General features: G+C 38.7%; 2 protein-coding genes across 2 annotated transcripts in view; both read right to left on the reverse strand.

Annotated features, from left to right (window-relative positions):
• PPM1L (protein phosphatase, Mg2+/Mn2+ dependent 1L) overlaps window positions 1-24916 on the reverse strand; it is a 338714-nt gene that overhangs the window by 58827 nt on the left and 254971 nt on the right. The window lies entirely within an intron of this gene.
• LOC101104797 (ubiquitin-like protein FUBI) lies at window positions 8576-9111 on the reverse strand. Its single transcript, XM_042234970.2, has one exon. It carries the CDS (start codon window positions 9049-9051, stop codon window positions 8650-8652), a length of 402 nt encoding a protein of 133 aa, XP_042090904.1. The 5' UTR covers window positions 9052-9111; the 3' UTR covers window positions 8576-8649.

Consider the following 24916-nt stretch of genomic DNA (forward strand, 5'->3'; position numbering starts at 1 on the left):
AGGATACAGGATGCTTGGGGCTGGTGCACCAGGATGACCCAGAGAGATGGTATGTGGAGGGAGTTGGGAGGGGGGTTCAGGATTGGGAACATGTGTACACCTGTGGCAGATTCATGTTGATGTATGGCAAAACCAATACAATATTGTAAAGTAAAAAATAAATAAATAAAATAAAATCTGAAAAGATTATAATTCAAAAATTTTTTAAATTATATTTCAATAAATTTTTAAATGTTTTTTCACACACACAAAAAACTCCCTGAAATACCAAAAAGAAAAAACGACTGATAGATGAATAATGTCAGGATATGTGCCCTATTTACTCTTATAAAGTTGGGCTGGCACCTTTGCTCAAGGACAAAATGGGACTTAGCACAGGATTTAAATGAGTTAATTACTCTCTCTATTTGATCACTGAAATGTTTTCAACTTCCCATGACAATTCTAAGCTTAGTAAAATTGTAACACAGTAGGTATAATGGGCATTTACTTTGGAGGCTAGCATTTACATACAAAGGTAGAACCCAATGGACTTTCAATAACACTCAAATGTAGGCAGATCATTAAGCTATGTGCTAGAATCTTGAGGGTCTTTGGAGAATAAGAAAATTGGTGAAGAAATGAAAACACTACTGAAGAGCCAGTCAACATAATAAGCTGGGTCAAGATGCTCAGACTCCATGACTGCACTTAAAAAAAAATTATAACCATACTCTAATCTCCCTCAAACTCCTTAGAGTTCTGACAATTTGCTGTTTATTGTATTCCCCTTTCTCTTTAATTTTCATCATGGCATTGATTCAAATGTTCCTTCACTTGGGATCATTTGGGAAGAGTTTTACCATGTTCCCTGAGCTAGTGGAGACACACTCAGCTCTCTCTTTCTAAAGTGTCACATGCAAAAATGAAAGCTATGAATCATCTCTATTCATAGTTCCACTTTAAAAATAATGACATATTCCATAAATCTATACCTTTCCAGCTAGAAATATCAGCTGAAATATTTTAAACTAGTTCTTAATGATATGGCAAGACAGGTATAAAAAGAAAGTGAACTGCCTTTGGTTCAGACAACATTCCAAACATCATCATCTAGAAAACTGAGAGACAGACTCTTTTCTTGCAGATGAGTACTTAATCCATTGACATGTGCTGTCCTTAAAGATTCATTTACTGCTTAACCCTTTAGAAAGTTTCCAAATTATGGGCATATCATTCTAATCAGTGAAAGTGTTAGTCGCTCAGTCGTGTCTCTTTTGCAACCTCATGGACTGTAGCCCACCAGGCTCCTCTGTCCACGGAAGGCTCCAGGCAAGAATACTGGAGTGGGTTTCCATTTCCTTCTCCAGGGGATCTTTCTGATCCAGGGATTGAACCCGGGTCTCCTGCATTTGCAGGTGGATTCTTTACTATCTGAGCCATCGTGAACCCATCCTAATCAGGGCCTCCTCTACATAAAACTGACAGTGAAACTGCTCTCAACAAGTTCCCTGTTCCCTAACTCGGTTCCTGTCACTGAGTTCTTCATGCTCAACCCCATCTCTCCTACCAAAACCTATTTGGCAACTCATGCGCATGAATGTGATAAAAATATACATATTTATCATTCTTTTTATGGAAGTATAGGTGATTTACAATATTGTGTTTCAGGTGTGCAACAAAGTGATTTGGTTACACATATAGTCTTTCGATTCTTTTGCATTATAGTTTATTACAAGGTATTGAATATAGTTCCTTATGCTATATGGTAAATCTCTGCTATTTATTATATATGTATTAGTGTGCATCTGTTAATCTCATACTCCCAATTTATCCCTTTTCCCCACTTCCCCTTTGATAACCTAAGTTTGCTTTCTATGTCTGTGTCTGTTTCTGTAAATAAGTTCATTGCTATTATTTTTTATTTTCTACATATAAATGATATCATGTAAGTTTGCCATTTTCTAACTTCACTAAATATGACAATCTCTAGGTCCATCCCTGTTGCTGCCATTGTGTGCGTGTGTGTGTGTGTATAAACAGTGCTGCTATGAATACTGGGGTGCATGTATCTTTTTGAATTAGAGCTTTCTGGAAAAAACAAAAAGACTGTTAGTTCTTTAGAGAAATATGATGAGTCTCTCCCAGAATACAACACCAAACTATACTGCCTAAGTGAATATGTGTTTGATGCTGATAGAGATCATAGTCAAATGCAGTTAACTATCATATATATGTGTGTGTGTGTGTGTGTGTGTGTGTGTATAGTTGTTATTTAGTTGCTCAGTTGTGTCCGACCGACTCTTTTGCAACCCAATGGACTGTAGCCCACCAGGCTCCTCTGTCTATGAGATTTTCCAGGCAAGAATACTGGAGTGAGTTGCTATTTCCTTCTCCAGGGGATCTTCCCAACCCAGGAATCGAACCCAGATCTCCTGCAATGCCGGCAGATTCTTTACCACTGAGCCACTAGGGAAGCCCTTGGTCAATTTTTTAAGTTAGCAGCTAGGCTGCCATCAAAGGAATTACAGCATTGGTAAAGTTTTCATACCCGGGTACCCACTTTGCATGAAACCTTGATAAATGAGGATAAATGGGTAATTCCAAAGCATCTCAGGAGGCCAGATGTCATAGGTGGAACAGCCACATCTCCTGTTGACCTGGCCAACCATGAAGTTAAAGGCAGGACAATCCTTTCCATAGGATTCAGTCAAGACTGGAAATTCTGGGCACTCCTCTTTCCAGTTGGGGATATACTTTTCACAAGGGCATGCAATAAAAGGCAAACACTGGATTCAGATTGAATGAGGGTAACTCACAATACCCATCTGTTCTAATCAATAAAAAAGGTACTCCAATTCTATGAAGGGCAGTATTTGGCTTAGAGGCTGCCTGCATACATACTGATCAGGTTATAATTAGCCACTCCAAACAGCAGTAAGCTTGGTAAACTGATTCTTGCTGAAGAAATAAAGCAAACCAATCAGAAGACCACTGAATCAGTTGGACAAAAAAAAGCAGAACTAAAATATTTACTCTGACATAAAACAGAAGGGCCCAGACCAGGCTCAGCTGCATGACACAAGAAAGCCTTTGTCTGGAGACAGGTCCCAGGTGGTAGGTGTTGGAGCTAAGTCGGGGGATTTAATTAGGGAATGCAGCTGAAGGATATAAATAATGACTAGTTTAGAGATGCCGCTCGCATCTCCTGATCAGCTGGCGCCAGCATTAATAGAACACATCTGCTAGAAAATCCCCTTTAGGGTTTCAGATCACATTAGACAAATTGCTTTTACTATAAGTGCATTATCTCCAGGTCCTGGCACAGAGGTTTTATGAAGAACTTGCACATATCAGTGGCACAACTATATTTCAGTCCACCGGCTCACTTCACTGAGGTACCCTGTAAGTACCTAGTGTTCCAGCGAGTTTGGAAGTGAAAAAAGAATCACCAGCGTCATCTCAAAAATGAGACTGGGTCTGCAGTGAGATTCTGGGCTCAAACTGCTAATACTAGGAAAGCAGACTCAATATAGTACATGATTATGTTATAATGCTTTTAGTGTGTGTGTGTATGGGGGAGGTTCTGCATCCAGTAACAATTTTCCCCCATTCATTCCCTCTTTGCTCCTCTACCAGCACACCCCTAGACTTATTGCTCCTTAATTTATAACCGTGACTCTCCCCAGGGAGCAGCTGTCTCCTATGACAACTCCTTAAATATGGAAATAGAGTTGCCAGCACACAGCACAGGGGAAACTCAGGCACACTTCTTTTGCTCCAAACCTGGTAGAATTCAACTGCTTGGAGGTGGTACACTATAACTCTCCCAGATATCCCCAGCCAGAAGATGAAGGCAAAGACAGAGATAGCTGAAGAGTTAGTGCTTATCCTACTTTATACTATTAAAAATCTTAACTTGGAAAAAGGAAGTGATAGTGTTTGGCTTTATGAACCAATGGCATCAGTTTCCTAAATCTGAGAATCTGGAGCACAAAAACAACATGGATATTTAACATTTGGAGGCTGATGTCAGAAACAATTCTGTTCAGTGACACACCAAATTTGAATATCTTCTGTAGTAGAATTTCAGGGAGAGATAAATCCTGGCAAGCATCGCTTTCTGTGCTGAACTCAAAGTGTGTAGCAAGCCAACAGGTTTGCTTTTCAAGTATAAAGGATTCAGTTGGACATATAGCTCACAGCTGGTTTTGAGCTTTGCTTTTGTGACTTTTCAGTTTAAAAAAAAAAAAAAACCTTTGGGAAAGAATAGAAAAGGACAGCCTATAAATAGTCTTTTTATCTGACCACCTTTTCTGACTCAGACTAATTTGTGGTCAGAGGCAAAGGAGGGAGGTGGAAGGAATAAAATCAATAGGTTCTTACACTGCATTTTAAGAGGCTGCAGAAATGTGGTATTGACTTCAGAGGATGGGAGATGAATGACAGGAGGGGTTAGGTAACAAATCTGGTCAACCAGATTTCAAAACATTATTTTCATTAAGATAATGTAGAAGGTCAATTTGCATCCAATCAAGAAAAAAAATGAACAAACACTGCATCTTTAAATAGTATGGGTACTATGTGGTCAAATTTTTTTTTTTTAATTTCTGAGTAAATTTAACTTTCTCTATATAAGTCTGAAAGTGAAAGTGAAGTCGCTCAGTCGTGTCCGACTCTTTGTGACCCCATGGACGGTGGCCTACCAGGCTCCGCGATCCATGGGATTTTCCAGGTAAGACTACTGGAGTGGGCTGCCATTTCCTTCTCCTACATTATAGTAAATGTTTCATTCTAAAAAGGGGAAGTTGGAACCACCTTTGGGGACAACACTGTGGGCAAGCTAGCCAGCACACTGCGGCTTACCATTCATCACGACCACCCAGGCACTGGCAATTCGCAACAGAGTATAGAAATTCCTACTAGGAGTCACTTGCAAAGGGATGTTTTCTGAGACATCATCCTCCTTCACTGGCAGCTCCTCAAGCCTTGCAGTGTCTTCCTTATTTCCCTGTTTTGAAGTGGGCAGCCTAGGGCTTAAGTCCACAGAACTCTTCCTCAGTTACACTTATGCCCTAGCTGACCACATCCAGTTTAATGGCTTTAAAATCCATCTCTCTGCAGGTGATTTCCAAACTTTTGTTTCCAGCCTTGATCTTTCTACTGAGCTTCAGACTCATATTCAATTACCTACTTAATCCAACTTAGCGACTCAGACTTAACACCTCCCAGACTAATATCCCGAGTCTCTTATTCCAGGAAATGTGTTGCTCTTGTAGTCCCTGCCTCAGTACACAGTGACTCAGTACACAGCAGCTTGGGCCAAGACACCTGGAGTCAGCCTAGACTCTTCTCTCTCACTGCACATCCAATCCATTAGAATCCCCACTGGCTCTACCTTCATAACCAGGTCTCACACCTCTGTTGCTACCATTTGGTCTCAGTCACCTTTGTTTTCCTCCTGACTTGATTCTCTGCTTCCCTCTTCTCCCTCCTACAGTCCATTATCTGCTGCCAGAGAAACCATGTTGCTCAGCATTCGCTCCCATCTGATGGTAGGTCTATATAATGGCCCACAAGTGCCCTGCCCCCAGCTATTTCTCTGATCTGATCTCCGATTCCACTCCTCTCCCCCTTGCTCTCTCTCCTCAAGCTACTGGACTCCCTGACCTTCTCCCTCAAAATCAAGCTGCTCCTCCTTCTGGGCTTTCACCCTAGATGGTCCCTCTAAATGGAAGAGTCTTCCCCCAGACAGCCACTGTTCATCTTCCTCTGTTTTCAAATATTCCTGCTCATGTCTTCTACATGAGGCTTTCCTTGGTTACATTATATATAATAGCATTGCTCTTTTGCCCTGGCATTCCTCCCTTCTCACCCCAAACAATCTTTTCTCTAGAGCCCTTAACACCATCTGGCATACTATGTATTTACTTGTTTATTATCTGTCTCCCCCTATTAGACTATAAGTCTGCAGGTGTAAGGACTTTGTTCTTTCACAGTTAAATCCCTGTCTAAACAAATAGCACATAGCATACACTCAATAAATATTACATGACAGAATGACTGGGATGGTAAGAGGAGTAATTAAAAATGGCACATTCTCCTAATGGTAAAAGGGAAGGAGTTGCATTGGCAAGGGTAGGATTTCAGAACGTATTATATGGCATAAAAGCTTCAAGCACCAGCGTGAAGAAAAAAGAAATGGGATTTTTCAGGAAAATCAATTATTAAAAATTTTTTTCCACTTCACCTTCAGCATTCTTCAACAGTTAGATTAAAAACAACTTTTTTAATTAAAAAAATACAAAATTCTCTCTCTAAACTGTTTCTTCATCATTTTTCAAATTGAAGTATAGTTGATTTACAATATTGTGTTAGTTCCAGGTATACAGCAAAGTGTTTTAGTTAAATATAGAGGCATATTTTCAGATTATTTTCCACTAGAGGTTACTACGGAGAAGGAAATGGCAACCCGCTCCAGTGTTCTTGCCTGGAGAATCCCAGGGACAGGGGAGCCTGGTGGGCTGCTGTCTAGGGGGTCACAGAGTCGGACACGACTGAAGCGACTTGGCAGCAGCAGCAGCAAGGCTGTTGAAGATCCCTTCTTTAATTATCACGCTATACAGCCCTCTCAACTACCACACTCTTTCCATAAAACTTTCCCACGTTGAGTTTGAGGTGGATCTCTCTAGAAAACCTGCTCTCCTCACTTTTTAAAATCTTAGCTCATAAGTTAGTTGTATACATTTCATGCTACTTTAAAAAGTAGTAGCTTTCATATCTAATTCTCCTTATATTCCTCAAACTAGTATTATGCAGAAAGCTCACTAAATATTTATTGAGTGAATAAATATATAAGTTAGAAAAATGCTTAAAATGTAAATACCTTAGGAGGGCTCATATAGAATTCACATTAAGTTATGAATAGGTGATAAAAGGTCCCTTCCATTACTAAGTTGGAGAGAGAAGAAAGCTTGAGGGCACTGATAGCTACTGATGTTCAGACAGAAGGAAAAAAGGCCTGGAGACATCTTAAATTACATTTAAGATTTATATATATATATATATATATATATATACACACACATATATATGTATTATTTTATGACTGGGCCTTGATATATAAATATTGGGTTGGCCAAAAAGTTCATTTGGGTTTTTCAGTTTTATATATTTTCCTTTCATTGGGAAAAGCTGGGTTTGTTTGCTTTTAAACTATAGGGCTTTAGTCCCTAGGGTGTTTCTGCAATCTAGTCTATAGCGTCCTCAAAGAATTGCCTGAACAGCAATTGGCTTGTGATTCATAGAAGAATAACAAGTGAAAGGAAGAAACAATTACTGTTATAGACAATGACATTCTAACATGTATACTATCATGTGAATTGAATCGCCAGTCTATGTCTGAAAAAAAAAAAAAATAAAGTTCTCAGTGTGGTGTCTCACATAAAAAAAAATATATATATAATTATTTATAGATGGTCTTAAATCTTAATAGTTTGAAGTAGACTCAAGCCATGTTCTTGAAATTAAATTCCTAGTAAGAGTTTATAATACACTTAGATTTTAGGAAGTAAAATTAATTCTTCAGTGAGTTGGTATCTTTTTCTCAACTGAGGTATAGTTGTCGTATGACACTATATTAATTTCAGGTGTATAATGTAATGATTTAACATTTATACATATTGCAAAATGATCACCACAGTAAGTTTAGCTAACATTCGTTGCCACCCAGATTTTTTTTCTTGTGAACACTTTTAAGATTTTTTTCTCTCTTAGCAACTTCCAAGTATGCAATACAGTGCTAACTAAATATTAACTACAGTTGTTATGCTGCACATAACTCTGCCTCTACAATCACCAATCTGTTTTCTGTTTATATGAGCTGTGGGTTTCATTTTTGATTCCTCATATAAGTGAGAAATAATCTGGTATTCTTATCATTCCCTGGAAGAAAGCACCCAGCATAGCCTTTACCATGGTCATTGATGGATCAAGGAGATTTTAGTTAGCTGTATCTTTGAGATCTATAAAGTGTTGACAGAAAGAAAAATAAAATCCAGTGATTAAGTGATTTATTTAAGAATGTGCTCTGCTCGGTGTTATATGGCAGCCTGAATGGTAGGGGATTTGGGGGGAAAATGGATCCATGTATATGTATGGCTGAGTCCCTTGGCTGTTCACCTGAAACTGTCACAACACTGTTGATCAGCAACACCCCAATACAAAATAAACGGTTGTTTTTTTTTTCTTTCTAAAAAGGAGTCAAAGAAGAAGAGAAACTTATAATGGAATACAAAATATTTTTAGCAACCTCAAAAATTAAATGCCAGTGGCATTAAAAAAATAAAATTCTTTCAGGGAAACAACAACAAAAAACGTGCTCTACACAAGGCTACTGTGTTTTAAGCAAAAGTCTTAAAATGATTCCAGGTGGAATCAATCCAAATGATTGTTTTTAATTGGTAAATATCTCCAGTGAGTCTTATAAAAATGGCAAAAGGCTACCTATTGGGAAACAGTTTTTGTTAGAAATCAATGCAGTGAATATATATAGAAATGTAAAAAACAAATTATTTCACTGGAAATGTACTTTTAAAGGCTTCTTCTTTTTTTTTTTTTTTTTAATCGGGTTAAGTGGCTTTATTAGAGAAAGCCAAGATTACAGAGGACTTAGGAGTTAGCATTAGGGCCCTTCTTCTTGCCAAAGGTGGGCACAACATTGACAAAGCGCCAGTTGTACTGCATACGGCTCTTGGCCCTGCCCGTCTTCTTCTTCTTCTTCTCTTGCTTGGCCACCTTGGGAGTCTGACCTCTCACTCTCCCAGCACGGGCCAGGGAACCATGGACTTTACCTCCAAGCATGCGGCCGGCTACTTCCAGAGTACTCAGAGCCTCCACCCCACACTGGCCCAGAGTAGCCTCATCCTCTAGGGGCGTGCCAGCCAGGAGCAGGACTTGATCTTCTGGAGCGATGCCCTCCAACGAAGCTACATGAGCCTTGATTTGGGCGACCGTCTCCTGGCCGGTCACCTCGAGAGTGTGTAGCTCCTGGGCACGGACAAAGAGCTGCATGTTGGCGACTAGATCGCGGACACCGCTGCCGCTACCGCGAAGATGGAGTCGAGAAAGAGCTAAAGGCTTCTAACAACATTTTGTTGTTGCCAAATTCACTGGCCTTCTTGCCTTTTTTCTCGATTTGCCTTATATATCTGATTACTTACTTGTCATGTGCTTGTTGGATTTTACTGGTCACATCTGTGCGTGTGATTTTTTAAGTTGAAGTACAGTTGATTTACACTGTTGTGTCAGTATCTGCTGTATGACAAAGTAATTCAACTATACACATATATGCATTCTTTTTTAAAAATTCTTGTCCATTAGGATTTATCATAGGATACTGACTATAGATCTCTGTGCTATACCGGAAGACTTTGTTGCTTATCCATTCTACATATTAAAGCGTGTATCTGCTAACCCCGACTTCCTATACCATCTCTCCCTCAACTCCTTACTTCCTGGCGACCAGAAGTCTGATCTCTGTATTTGTGATTCTGTTTCAAAGATTTGTTCATTTGTTATAATTTAGTTTCCACATATAAGTGATATCATAGGTATTTGTCTCTTTCTGACTTCACTGAGTATGATCATCTCTAGCTGCATCCATTTTGCTGTAAATGGCATTCGTTTGTTCTTCCTTATGGCTGAGCTGTGTTGTGTTGTATATATGGACCCCAGCTTCTTTATCCGTTCGTCTGTTGATGGACATTTAGGTTGCTTCCATGTCTTGGCTATTGTCAATAGTGCTGCTGTGAATACAGAGGTTCGTGTATCTTTTTGAATTACAGTTTTACGCCCAAAAGTGGGATTGCTGGATCATATGGTAATTCTATTTTTAGCTTTCTGAGAACCCTCCTTATTGTTTTCCATAATAGCTGCATCAACTTGCATTCCCAGTAACAGTGTAGGAGGGTTTCCTTTTCTCCACACCTCTCCACAATTTATTACTTGTAGACTTTTTAATGATGGCCATTCTGACAGGTGTGAGGTCACTGTAGGTTTGATCTGCATTTCTCTAAGTTGATCATCTTTTCATGTGCCTATTGGCCATCTGCATGTCTTTTGAAGAAATGTCTATTTAGGTCTTCTGCCCATTTTTGGATAGGGTTATTTGCTTTTTGGTTATTGAGTTGTATGAGCTGTTTGTATATTTTGGAAATTAAGCCTTTGTCAATCACATCATTTACAAATACTTTCTCCCATTCCATAGGCTATCTTTGGTGTTTATGGTTTCCTTTGCTGCACAGAGGCTTGTAAGTTTGTTTAAGTCCCGTTTGTTTAGTTTTGTTCTTATTTCTATTGCCTTGGGAGACTGTACTCGTCACTTTTGAAACTCACTTCTTTCTTAGCTTCTGATAGATGCACGTTCTTGAGCTGTTTCTAACTTCTCTAAATGCCACTTCACTAGTTTCTTTACTAGATTACATTCTCCTAAACTTTATGTGTTTTCTTCAAGTTTCACTCTGCTTCCCCATTCTTCACTGCTTTTCTTTTTAAGACACATTTTGAATTACAGCTTCAATTTCATATTCTTTATTAGAAATCTGAGAGTCTGTATGCATAGCTCTGATTTCTTATCCAATTTCTGACCTCTAACCTCTAATTATTTAAAGCACATGTGTATTTGTTTATTATCAACTTGCTGTATTAAAGAGTAATGACCTGTTTATTTAATTGTCTGTTCATATAGCAGACATTTACTAAATGTCTGTCTGTGCTAGATTATGTGGCTGCTGAGGTGAACACAACTGATCCTGTCCTGGAGTACTTCAGGTTTGGGAAGGAAAAATACCTAAATTAGTCCTTAGAACACAAATATATATTTTAAGGATTACAATTAGAATTGGGCTGCACATCCTATCTTGATTCTGGGAAGGAGATTTTTAGTGATCCAAATCTAAGAACCTTTGCCTTGTTTTTGGTGAAAACCTGAACAAGCAAAATGACCCAAATTATAGAAGCTTCAGACCAAGGTATCGGCATCATAAGCTGGACAGGTGAACAGGACTTTGAAAGTTACTAGGTGAACTCTGAGGAATTACAGGAAGCTATATCATTCCTGAGGTCCGAGTTGGGGGATTAAGGTGGCTACATCCAATAAAAAATTATGCCTGGCTAGCAGCAATCCCCTTAGAGTGTGGCAGATGTGAGGGAGGAAGAAATTTTCTTCTACCTTCTAAATTCTTCTGGCTGGCCTAGGAATTAAATTGACAAGCGACAGATTAACAAGAGAAAATCAAACAAAAGTTTAATAAAGTGTATACACAGATCTTCCAGGTGGCGCTAGTGGTGAAGAACACTCCTGCCAATGCAAGAGATGTAAGAGATGAATCAGGAAGATCCCCTGGAGGGAGGAAATGGCAACTTACTCCACTATTCTTGCATGGAGAATCCCATGGTCAGAGGAGCCTGGTGGGCTATAGTCCATAGGTCGCAAAGAGTTGAACAAAACTGAAGAGACTTAGCATGCATGCATACATGGAAGAGACCCAGGAAAACTGAGTAACAATGGATGAAACCATCCCCTTAAATACCATCTTCAAGCTAAAACAAAAGATGCTGAGACAGTGGTTTGGGACATCAAGGGGCAGGAAGGCAACTCACATGGAGATGAAAAAGCAAATGTTTGGTAAACAAAAGTCTGCTGGGCCTACAGAGACAATGGGACACACTGAGTTTCCCTCAGGACACCTGACCCATGTTCTTCGCACATGTCTCTGGTGATGGCTTTATTCCAGGAACGGCTCCTGTATCCAAATTCTTTTAGGCAATTAAGGGACAGGTAACAAGACAGATTCCTGAGTGTACTGTTTTGTTTTTTTAAATAGTCAACCTAAATTAATCTTTATGCCAGAGAGATATTTTGAGGTAGCCAATTTTCCTCCCTGAACAGAAATCACAGCAGCAAGGTGAGAAGGCTGGGAGGAAAACACTGAGCTCATGAGTAGCACATGTGAAGTGATACCCTGGGAAGTAGGAGTTGTGGCTTGAGGTTCTAATTGCCCTCTGTTCTGTTGGTAAAATGATCTGGATTTAAAATGAATAATGAGTCAACAATAATGAAATATGGCTTTCTAAGCGCAACACACTATGACATGAAGCTTTACTAGACCTTAGGCTCTAGAACCAAACTGCTAGCAGTGGAAACCCAGATTGGCTGCTTACAGATGGGTCATCTTGAGCGAGTTACTCTGCCCTTCCATGCTGCACTCTCTTCATCACAAAAATGAACATATTAGTTAGTCCTTCCTCATAGGGTGGCTGTGACGATTAGACAAGCTATTACATCTAGAATGCATGAAAGAAAGGCACATCGAATGTGCTAAAAAATTTCTAAGCTATTATTAGTATGTTTGCATTTTATCCCATGCTGCATCATAATTGTTTTGCAAAGAGGTAGCAACTTTGTCATATCTTGAGTGGCCTTTACTGCGAAAACATAGCTCCTTTCACAAGCAGCTTTTCAAAATTTCAGTAGAATCATAAAAAGTAAAATCCATTCTCTTAGAGGGCAAGTAGTTTATTAAAAAGCCACATACCTCTGTGAAGTGAAAGTCGCTCAGTCATGTCTGACTCTTTGTGACCCTGTGGACTATACAGTCCATGGGATTCTCCAGGCCAAAACAGTGTAGTGGGTAGCCGTTCCCTTCTCCAAGGGATCTTCCTAACCCAGGGGTCAAACTCAGGTCTCCCACATCGCAGGTGGATTCTTTACCAACTAAGCCACAAGGGAAGCCCACCTACCTTTGTAACTCACTATTAATAAGTCCAATTATTAAATAACTTTCTGGTCAACCCTGTCAGGCTACTGGGCTACTGGGATCATATCACTGTCTACCCATAGGGCTTCACAAACAATCCCTGTATTACAGTGATAACTTAATGGTCAATATTTATTCTTCCTTCATAAAAATGTACACTAAAGAAAGGGCTTTTAGTAGTCTTGCTCATACTGTCAATGAATTTATTCACTCTTGCTCAATTTCCTAAAATGTGATCTAGGCACTCCAAGTCTCCCCAGACATCTCTTCAAAGATGCCTGTCAAAAATCTCCTTAAAAAAAGTCCTTCTGAATTTTGTGACTCTAATGAAGGTGATGACAAAGTCACCTTTGTGGTTTGCTATGAAAGAAAAAAAAGGGAGGGAATGGAAAGTGAAGTACAGGAATAACAATGATAAGAGCCACATCAGATTAAATAATATTTTATGTGTTTTCTTCCAGTTATACTAATTTGTACATACTTTTTGTTATTTTGGAAAATGAATACATACTCTAGCAGGGGTGATAATAATAAGCAGTAACAACCAGCAAAGCACAGATGCTAAACAGTTAGAACAGATGCTGGCTGTAAACAACTGGAATAGTGAGTCCCAGGTGAAAATCAATTCTATTGTACATTAGCATGGAGGTTGTGGTCATTTCAGTACAATGTGGGGCACTTTCATTATGTTGGTTTTAACGTGGAAACTGGATTGTGGAAATGTCGTCCAACAGAGGGAAAATTTTCCAGTAATGTTATTTGTCTTGACTGCAAAAGCTACTTATATATTCAAAGTAATTTGACAGTAAGAGCTTTTAGTTACATATTACTTTCCTTCTATTATATTTCCTATTATATTCTATTATAGCCTTCTATTATATTTCCCCAATAGGCTCTGCGATATGCTCTTCTGAATTTTTTCATCAAACCTGCTTCCTGTGGTCCTCAGCCATTCTAAGTCCTGGTAGGTTCTTAGCACATGAATAATTTTATTTTGAGATTATTTGTAATAGGTTATTCTTATTTAATCTAGAAGTAATTTATAATACTAGAAAAGCAAAACTGAAAGATAGGTCTGCTTCTTTGCTTCCTACTTTCCAGCTGACTTTTTTCCCCCCTCTCTTTAATCTCATCAAGAGAATGTTAGAGCCAGAATAAAACCATCTACCAGACCTGGAGTTATTCAGTCTTATTCCAGCCTGACCTAAGGTTGTCCTTAAGATGACAAGTTAGTCATTAAACTAGCCCTTTTAGCATCTGACAGTGTGACTGCTTGGAACCACCCAGGTTTCCTACACCTTACTTAAATAGCCATAACTGACACATGTAAGAGAATACAACAAAATAGTTTCCCAGTCTGTTTTTTTCTTGACAGCATCCTAACTGCTGCCAACAGCATTATCATTTTCCCTTTCACTCAAGGTCAAAAACTCGAAAGTCATCTCCAGTGGATATTAAACAAATATGGAGATATTTATCACTTTAATAATAGATGGGAGGCAGAGTCCACCTCCTGCTATTGACAATGAATAAGCCCAGACACTCACTTTCTTAACCTCCCTTTAGTGTCAGGAAACAAAATTTGCCACACCAAAATATCTCTTTGACATGCAGATTATTATGAGCTGAAAACAAGCAACACCCAAAATACTGAGGAAGACTCAGGAACCTAGACCTTCTCCCGTGACTGCCTAAAAGAGTTTAAATAGAGGGCCTGTTCTTGGAATAAAACTTTCACCAGAGATATCTACAAAAAATATGGGCCAAGTGTGGTGGGGTAAACAGCAAGACCTAGAAATCAAGTCCATTTTATGTCCCCTTGTCTCTGTGGTCACCCAACAAACATTTGTTTACCAAACATCTGCATTTGCATCTTCACGTGAATTGCCTTCTTCCCCTTTGAGATCCCAAACATCGTTTTTTGTGTTTAGCTGATGACAATATCTAAGTGGAGGGCTTCAGCCATTGTTACTATTTTCCTGTTTTCCTGGGTTTCTAAGGACATTAGAAACTCCCTTAGACAGCATATTTGAGGCTGGTGCGTGCATGCTAAGTTGCTTCAGTCGTGTCTGACTCTTTGCCAACCCATGGACTATAGCCTGTTGAGGCAAGAATACTGGAGTGGGTTACCATGCCCTTTTCCAGGAGATCTTCCTGACCCAAGGGATCGAACCTGCGTCTCTTAGGTCTCCTGCATTGACAGGAGGGTTCTTTACCACTAGCATCACCTGGGAAACCCTTTGAAACCGGTAGCTGCCTAATATACCAGTTCGAGGTTGTCTTTTCACATAGACCATATCCATCAGATATTATCTAGGACAGTTCTTTTTAAAATGTGTTCCCTGGACTGACAGAGTCAGTATCACCTGGGAATACTGACAGAAATATACATTTTCAAGGCTCACTCCAGACTTGAATCAAACCCCAAGGTGGGGCCTAGCTCTCCAGATGATCCTGAAGCATGCTAAAGTTTGAGAACCACTGGTCTTGACTATCTAGTTTCAGATTCTCTAAGCAGAGTAAAATGTCATCCCTTTAAAGACAAGAACAAAAAACAATCTGCAAGCAGAATACTTCTTGATTTTTTTACATATTCCTCCTTATTGGTTCATTCAGTCATTTGATAAATGCCAAGCATGTTCTAAAGCACTTAGGATTTAAGTTAAATAAAACCAACAAAACTCCTAGCCCTGGTTGGAGCTGGCATTCCTGCAGACTACATTCTAGAGAGCAGCTGTCTTCAGTGAGTGCACGTTGGTTAACAGAACCTCCTAAATCAACCTAATTTTTAAAGTACTGGCTTATTTATTTCTGCTCTCTCTCCTAATTCATGTTTGACCAATTATTTCTGTGGTCAACAGTGAAAAGTAAGAGCAGTCTAAATGTGTAACAGTAAATGAATGGGGTGTGTGTGCGTGTGTGTGTGTGTTTAGTTGCTCAGTGGTGTCTGACTCTTTGCGACCCCATGGACTGTAGCCCACAAGGCTCTTCTGCCCATGGGATCTTCCAGGCAAGAATACTGGAGTGGGGTGCCATTTCCTTTTCCAGGGGATCTTTCCAACCCAGAGACTGAACCCGCATCTCCTACATTGGCAGTGGATTCTTTACCACTGTGCGACCTGGGAAGCCCCAAATGAATAAGTCATAACAAATTAAAGGTCTGTAATAGGGATTTGTTGTAATAACCAAAATACCCAAAACTAGTGGGTGACTTAAATAAATTATAGTAAGTTATAAAACATTACAGAATGATTCCAATTTTTAGAAGATAATAATATATAATTATGTACATATACAAAAAGGACTCTGGCAAAAAATATATATGATGGTAGAAGCACTGTTAGTCTCTGAATAGAATTGTGGATTTTTAAATCTATGTTTGGTTGTCTGTATTTTCTTATTTCACTAGAACAAACCTCCATTGCTAATAAATAAAATAAAGCATTAAAAAATTAACCACAACACCTTCAACCCTCTGCTAAATCTGAGTTTATAGGGGATTTGTAGTATGTTTTCTATTTTAAATGTTTTTCTAATTCACTTTGACGCAATTACCTTTTCTTGCCCTTATTTGTTTATATTTTCAAGTTGTATGTGTAAGGTTTTATGTATAAGGTTGAAGTACACTTAGGTCATTCTGATTTTCTGATTTTTAGACCTTTTGTTTTTCCACCTAATCTCTTATTTTGAAGGACTGAAGTTGTTCTGACTAATCCTCAGTGAGTGGATTTTTAGGTTATTATAGGTTACTTTGAACCTTTAGCTTACTGTAATTCTTCCCTACTGTTGGGCATGCATATTGCATGCATGATTGATGCCATTGCATACAGTCCAGAAATCTGTTGTATTTCTTTACACTAAGGATGAAATATCAGAAAGGGAATATGAAAAAAGAATACCTTTTAAAATCACACCAAAAAAAGGGAAAAAAACAACTTAGGAATAAACCTGACCAAAGAGATGAAATGCCAAGAACTATAAAACATTAATAAGAAATATTAAAGATCATTCAAAGAAATGGAAAGCTTATCCATGCTCCTGGATTGGAAGAATTAATATTGTTAAAATAGCCATATTACCCAAAGCAATCTACAGATTTAATGTGATCCCTATCAATTACCCATGACATTTTTTACAGAACTAGAACAAATTATCCTAAAATTTACATGGAAGCACAAAACACCCAAAATTGCCAAAGCAATCCTGAGAAAAAAGAACAAAGCAGGAGGCATAAATCTCTGGACAATATTACAAAGTTACAGAAAATAAAACTCTGTGGTATTGATACAAAAACAGATATATGGATCAATGGAACAGAATAGAGTCCAGAAATAGACTCATTCACCTAGTTCAATAAATCTTTTACAAAGGAGATAAGAACATACAATAGGAAATAGTCTCTTCAGCAAGTGATGCTGGGAAAGTTGGACAGTTGCATGTAAACCAACAAGGTCACTACACACCTCTCACCAAACACAAAAATAACCTCAAAATGACATAGACTTAAATATAAGACATGATACCATAAAACTCCTAGAAGAGAATATAGACAAAACATTCTCTGACATAAATTGTACCAATGTTTTCTTAGGTCATTCTCCCAAGGCAATAGAAATAAAACCAAAAACAAATAGGATATAATCAAACTTACAAGCTTCTGCATAGCAAAGGAAACCATAAAATGAAAATGCAACCTATGGAATGGGAGAAAAAATATGCAAATGGTGCAACCAACAAGGGCTCAATTTCCAAAATATATAAACAACTCATATAACTCAACAACAACAACAAAACAAGCCAATTGAAAAATGGGCAGATCTAAATACACATTTTTTCAAAGAAGACATACAGATGGCCAAGAGGCACATGAACAGATGCTCAACATCACTAATTATTAGGGAAATGCAAACCAAAACTACAATGAGGTACCTCACACCAATCAGAACGGTCATCATGGGAAAAAAAAACTACATAACAAATGCTGGAAAGAGTGTGAAGAAAAGGAAACCCTACCACACTGTTGGTGGGAATGAAAGTTGGTATAGCCACTTTGGAAAACAGTATGGAGGTTCCTCAGAAAACTAAAAATAAAGCTACCATATCATCCAGCAATCCCATGCCTGGGCATATATCTAGACAAAACTATAGTTCAAGAAGATACATGCACCCCTATGTTTATAGCAGCAACCAACCTAACTGTCAATGAACAGATGAATGGATAAAGAAGACATGGTATATATATATATAATATAATGAAATACTACTCAATCATAAAAATACAAAATGATGTCATTTGCAGCAACATGGACAGACCTAGAGATTACCATATAAAATGAACTAAGTTAGACAAAGAAAAATATCATGTTATCACTTATATGTGGAATCTAAAAAAAATTAATACAAATGAACTTATTTACAAAATAGACTCACAGACTTTGAAAACAGACATGGCTACCAAAGGGGAAAGGTGGGAGGGAAGGTATATTAGGAGTTTGGGATTAACAGATACACACTACTATATAAAATAATCAATAAGGACCTACTATATAGCACAGGGAACTCAATTCAATATTCTGTAATAACCTAGAATCTCAAAAATAAAGGATATATTTATAACTGAATCACTTTGTTACATACCTGAAATTAACACAATATTATAAATCAAATCAACTATATTCCAATACAAAATAAAAATTAAATTACTTAATATAAATAAAACATAATACAAATGAACCTATCTACAAAATAGAAAAGAGACACATTGACATAGAGAACAGATTTGTGGTTGCTGGGCTGGGGAGGGGCAGATGGACTGGGAGTTTGGGGTTGGCAGATGCAAACCATTAAATTCAGAATGGATGAACAACAAGGTTGTACTGCATAGCACAGGGAACTATACTCAATATCCTGAGATAAACAATAATGGAAAATAATAGAAAAAATATGTATATACAGCTATACCAACACATTTATACGTATAGCTGAATCACTCTGTTGTACAGCAGAAACTAACATTGTAAATCAACTATACTCCAATTTTACAAAAATGAAACTATCACCATTTACCACTTTGTACATTCCTGTCTTCCCTGGCATCATAAAAAGTCCAAGCCTCACTATCAGGACTCATCCCAATTTGCCTCTGTGTATCCCCTAAGCTGTCTCCCATCTCCTATTTCTCCCTTCAGCTATCTCTCTTCTAACCTTTCTACTATATCCACTGGAACTTCTTACCAGAAAATTATCCTGATGCTGAAAACTCTTTTTTGATATTCTCTTCACCTCCTTGTTCCAGCTGAAGCCTGGCTCCATCTTTTCTCATACCCCCAACACCAAAGGCTCTAACCGCAGGGCCCAGCTCTTCTTTTTCTCTTCCCTCAGGGCTGCTTCCACCCCACTTCCCTTCCTGCAAACACTGAGCTCCTAGGAAGAAGCGGTAGGTAGACTATCCCACCCCCACCCTGCTCTATGCTGCCTCCCGGTGGACAAGAGGACGAGCGCCTCTCCTTCTATCACCTCTCGCCCACCGCCACCATCACTGAGAAGCCCTGCCTCTTAGTGAACCTTGAACCACCTTGGGAATCTTGACTTGAAGCATGTTTTTCTTCAACCACCACCTCCTAACTTTCCAGATCATTCCCAGTGGCACCTGGACTCCAAAAATTCTTCAGCCAACCAGATATTCTATCAGCTCTATCCCTTTTGCACTGTCCCTCACATCCCTGTACCCTAACATGGAAATTTTTCTTGTGTTCATCACTCTGTTGCCCTGCCTGGTAAATCTCCAAATCTGGTTAATCCAACCCTCTTTTGACTTCATATGTACACTTTATAAACAGAATTTTCCCTACTGTCTCACCTTGAATTTCTGATCATAAATCTCAGAACACTCATCACTGCATTTTCACTATATTATCCTAGTTAATTCATTCTCTCCATCTCTGAGTGGACTATTTCATATATTTCCTTCTTTTCTCAGATTCCCCAAACCACTCTCTTTATCCTTATTCTCAATTCATGACCTCACCTATTTTACTAAGAAAAAAAGATGCAATCCAAGAAAATGAAGCTATTCTCTCCCATGATTAATTGATTAACCAAGAGAAGCAAGAAACTCTTGCCTGCCTTCCTGTTCCTATCTCTCTCACCTACTCAAGAGCTCTTATCTTATAATTATTAATATTATCCTCTCTCCTGCATCATCAATTTCTTCTGTTCCAGAGCGTCATTCATTAGCATATCAGTATGCTTTTATTCCTATTATCTTAAAAAAAAAACTGTCTAAATACCTAAGACCCTCTCACTATTGGTACATCTCTTTGCTCATCTTTATGGCAAACTGCAAGAAAAACTTATCTTTACTTAACATTTCCACTTTTTTTACCTTCCACAATTTCCTCTTAACCCATTTAAAGAGGTTTTTGTTCTCACCAAAACTGCTCCTGTGGAGGAATTGACAATCTGTATTTTGTCAAAGCAACTGTCAACTTCTGTTTTTCATCTTCTACCACCACGAAGTAACATTTGAAATAAGCCTCAGGACTCTCTTTGCCCCTCCAACCTTACATCCTACCATCCTCTGCCTTGCTCACTCTGTAATTCCTTGAACATGGCACACTTATTCCTGCCTCAGGGTCCGTGTATTTGCTGGTCACTGGGCTTGGGGTGCTCTTCCTGCAGTTCTGAGAAGAGCGTACTCCTTCACTCCATCAGGTCTCTCCTTGCCCGCTGCTCTTGTCGTCCCCTGGACCTTACTGACCAAGCTCTGTCCCACTTGGTCTCTGCAGCACTTACCTCCATCTGGGTGCTGTCCATTCATCATCACGTTGTCTCCTTCACTACTCTGCAGGCTCCATGAGGGCAGGGAACATGTCTGGCTCGCTCACAGCTGAATTTCTAGAACCTAGAACTGTGCCTGGCACTTAGCAACTGACAAATAACTATTTTTTCAATGAATGAGTAAAATTTCTCAACGATGGTTACGGTTATTTTTACTCCTGAATAAATAGAATATTTTCCCTCCCAAATCAATCTTGAGTAAGATTTAAAAAAAAAAAAAGAGAGAGAGACCAGAAAAGGTGTCAGGATGAATTTGCTCATATGCATGAGAAAGAAAATGGAAATTAGCTGAACAGTGAAAGAAAAAAGGGGAAAAGGAGGGGGGATTGGTTCCGGGCAGGAAAAAGCAGGCCTCGTGTGTATCAGTCCCTGATGGGAGAAAAATGAGCTAATAGTGTAGAATGGCTCTGTCCTCAAAATGAGGGACAGGAGTGAACTCCTCTACACCTGGTGATACCATTCGAAGGTTGTTTCTATGGCCTGAGTGTGCCTGAACTGCTGACCTGTGTTTGTACCATGGCATCGGCTCCTGTGTAAATCACAGAGGTTGATTATTGTAGTTCTCATGTCTGACTGCATACCACTCATCCTGCGAATCTGGGTCTCCAGGACCCAGATCAAGTCTACCAAATCAAGTCTCCAGTATTGAGGCCTGCGAGCTATAGTTTTACAAAGCTCCCCAAGTCACCCAGTAGGCAGACTGCTGCTGATGGTTTAGAATCATTAGCACAGTACTTTCCAACTAGCAGACCTGGCGCAGGCAGGTGGCAGCTTTTCCACCACCTTGCAATCATCTCTACCCTAACCCTCTCCAGTATGAAATGTTACAGTTCAGGTCCCATATTTTCTGACCTGATTTCCTTTTCCTCTACCCAGCTCTGTTGTAGAGAATCAAACAATTTATCAAACTCTAGAATTTAATCAAGATTAGGAAATCCTGCTCCATAATTCATCTAGTTGCTGACAAGCCTTGGGATATTGTTGCTAGGCATCACCTGAGACCAGAATACACTGTAATTTTTTGCTAGACATTCATTATTGAGGCAATAGCAGAAATATCATTTTTACTTATGAGCACAGAATGATATCAGCTAACAATTACCCTATGCCAGGCACTGTTTATAATTCTATATATTCATGTATAAAACAAAACAAAGGAAGAAACATCATTGTAATGGAAGTAAACACTGTATTGTGGATCAGCAATTCAGGTACAACTTGGAGATGCTGCGGCCTGGCAGTGCAGAAATAGTAGTCAGTCAATTTCTGGCTTAGTTTGTGTCCTGGAAACAATCACATGTTGTTTTGACCTATCCAGCATTGCTCTTCCCTGGGGAGCCACTTGTCTTCTAAGCCATGAGGCCCATCTTGCCTGCCTACCCTCCCACAGAGAGCTGAGGTGGATGAGCAAATGGCTCAGGCTGGCCAATCAGAGTTCTTCCTCCTTGGCCACAGCTGGTGGGTTCAAAGCTGAGCATGTGACCCACACCAGCCAATCAAAATTGTCCCTGTGGATACCAGAAAAGAGAGCCTCTAACACTGGAATCACAAGCTGTAAATATTTTTTGTGGCTCCAAAAAGGATACTATTTGCAATAGACAAGAATAAGGTTAACATGCAAAGAGAAGCAGAGCTCAGGGAGAGAGAGATAGAACTTTGATATTCTTTGAGACTTGGATCAAACCATTTATAAATCAAGAGTATCCCCTGGACTTTTTCACTTACGAAACCAATACATTTCACATTCCATTATTTTTCTTTGCTTAATTCAATTTCTGTCAGTTGGAAAGGAGAGTCCAGGGCCCCAATTTTGATGAATTGAGTGAAGGTGACACTTGACATTTTCCCAGTTTTACAGATAGTTCTGTTCATGTGCTTCTGGTTACACTGAAATTAACACTGTAGACGCTTAAGGAATAAAGCTATAACCGCACTATCAGCTTTCTTAATCATTATCACCTCCAAACATTTAGCTTCATTAGACTTGGGAGCAGGATAAATTTAAAAGGTCCCTCTTTGTGTATTCTGAATTGCTAACTCATGTCCTCAGTCTTGCTATTTCTTAAATATGTGTAGTATAATGGCTCAGAGCTTGGATTCTAGAAACATAGACTGCCTGGGTTCAAGTTCTGGCTCTGCTACTTACTAGTGAGGGAATCTTATGCAAGTTACCTAACCTCTTCAAGCCTTAGTTTCCCAATGTAAAAATTCCCCATGTAAAATAATGATACTTATTTTCTAGGGCTGTTGAGAGAATTAATCAAGTGAAGTGCTTGGAACTGTATCCAGTACATAGAAGTAGTCGATAATTGTTAGCTGTCATTATTGATTACCATATTACCTAGGGAAACCTAGAGATGGTACTCTTTTCATAAATTTACTGTAAATGCGTGTACATATATGTGTAAATGCGTATACTGACTGCAACACAATGAGATGAATGGTACATATTGATATTTTTAGACATTAGGCTGGTCAATTTCTAGGCAAGCACTTTGGGTTCTCATCAGTACATCAGTGGTTTCAGGCTCCTCCTGTGGGTCTCTCCTACAGGCCATAGCCCTTGGGCTACAGTCAAGGTCTAGGTTCCAATAACCGCATAGAAAATGAGACAGTGTTACCTTCAGGAGATTCTAATAGACACACAGGAGATCTAGAGTACTCCTAGAAAGATATATATACACTTTAATGTCATCAAATAGTTACACAATTGCCCAAGATACAACTGACCCCATTTTTTAGATTCCTTAAAATGGTGCTTAGGCTTGAACCAATATCAGCCATTGCGAATCTTCTTTCCCTAACCAAACCACAGGGATTCCAATGAAACTCAAATAGTTTTGTGAAAGCTGTAAATTTAATGTGCCATATCTAAACAACATCTTTCTTTTTCCTGAGATGTTATGGTCTGGAGGTTCCAATATTTGAAAATGGAACAGTGGGTCTCAGCATTTCAAAGCCAAAGGAAATGAATCAAAAACATTCAAGCTGTACTCAGAAAGACTAACATCTCTCACCTAAACTTAATTCTTCACTTTTGTTCCAGATTATCTAGAATACTGGCTCTAAATGGGGGCATTTTGAATATTTAGAGGTGTCATAATGGCTGCGTGTTATACACATACACACACATACAAAGGATAGGACAATACAGTTCTTGCCACACAATACATGGCCCTACAAAACAAGGACTTTTCTACATCCCACACAATTTTCCAGTAACAGAGGTGAAAGCCTGTTTATAATCACATGAGCCTGGACCTTCTGTTTTATGTATAAACGAAATATATTTTTGGAATGGCTTTATTATACAATGAATTTTCCTGGAATGCAACTACTGTGTGATTTAAGAGGAACTTGCACATTGTTTAGAACTTTATGAAGAGGTAATCTCATCATGGAAAAATCACTTCACCAACAATAGCACCACTCATTGTATTGGAGTTGTCAAAGTAATCCACTGTCAGCCTGCACCTGCAGCTGTTGTACTGAAGGAGGGAGCTCCGGCATCAGGTGCAGGCATCTGACAACTCCATTGTGATTTCTAATATATTGGGGCCTGAATATTTATAAATTGAAATACAAGCAATTTTACTATACATTTCTTTCCTTTGTTTTCCCCTTTGTATTATTAGGACATTTCAGTGACTTTTTAAAACATTATGCATATCAATAGATTATATTATCTATGAATTTCATTTTGGGATGGTAAATAGAGTGCTAAAGAGTGTTTTTTTTTAAAAAGTGCTGGTTTGTAAGGGTGAGAATTACTGTTTTAGAGTATTAACAGAATGGAAAGAAATACTCAAATTGTTTTTTTTCTGACTTCCCACCACAGAGGAACTTACTACAGGGCAACCAACATGTTGGTTTTATGGGATTTTGTTCTATAAAAATTAAAGGGGGAAAAGAGAAACATGGACAGGTAAGTAAACAGATTAAGAAATATTAAGAGGAAAAGAAAAACTGACTTCAGCATGAGGCAGTGAAGTCCTTATACTCTTCAAGTGTCAGATTTTCCTAAGGAATTATTCCTTTTGTTTCAGCCTTTTTTCTTTCTTCCCCTTGACATAAGGAGTAATAGCATTCACTTAAATCAATACATTGAGTTTTATATTAGCCAGCTCTAGTTTGATCTGTCCTACAAAAGAATCATGACTTCTCCCTTCCATAGCAGAAACCTTTTTCTAGCAAAGGTCTGATTACCCTTAAAATCTGCTGTTCATGAGATCCACAGAACTGGTTTATAAAATTGCAGAAATTTCCTAGCTTCTTCTCAA

This window comes from Ovis aries, chromosome 1, assembly GCF_016772045.2.
Source record: "Ovis aries strain OAR_USU_Benz2616 breed Rambouillet chromosome 1, ARS-UI_Ramb_v3.0, whole genome shotgun sequence".
Taxonomy (NCBI): domain Eukaryota; kingdom Metazoa; phylum Chordata; class Mammalia; order Artiodactyla; family Bovidae; genus Ovis; species Ovis aries.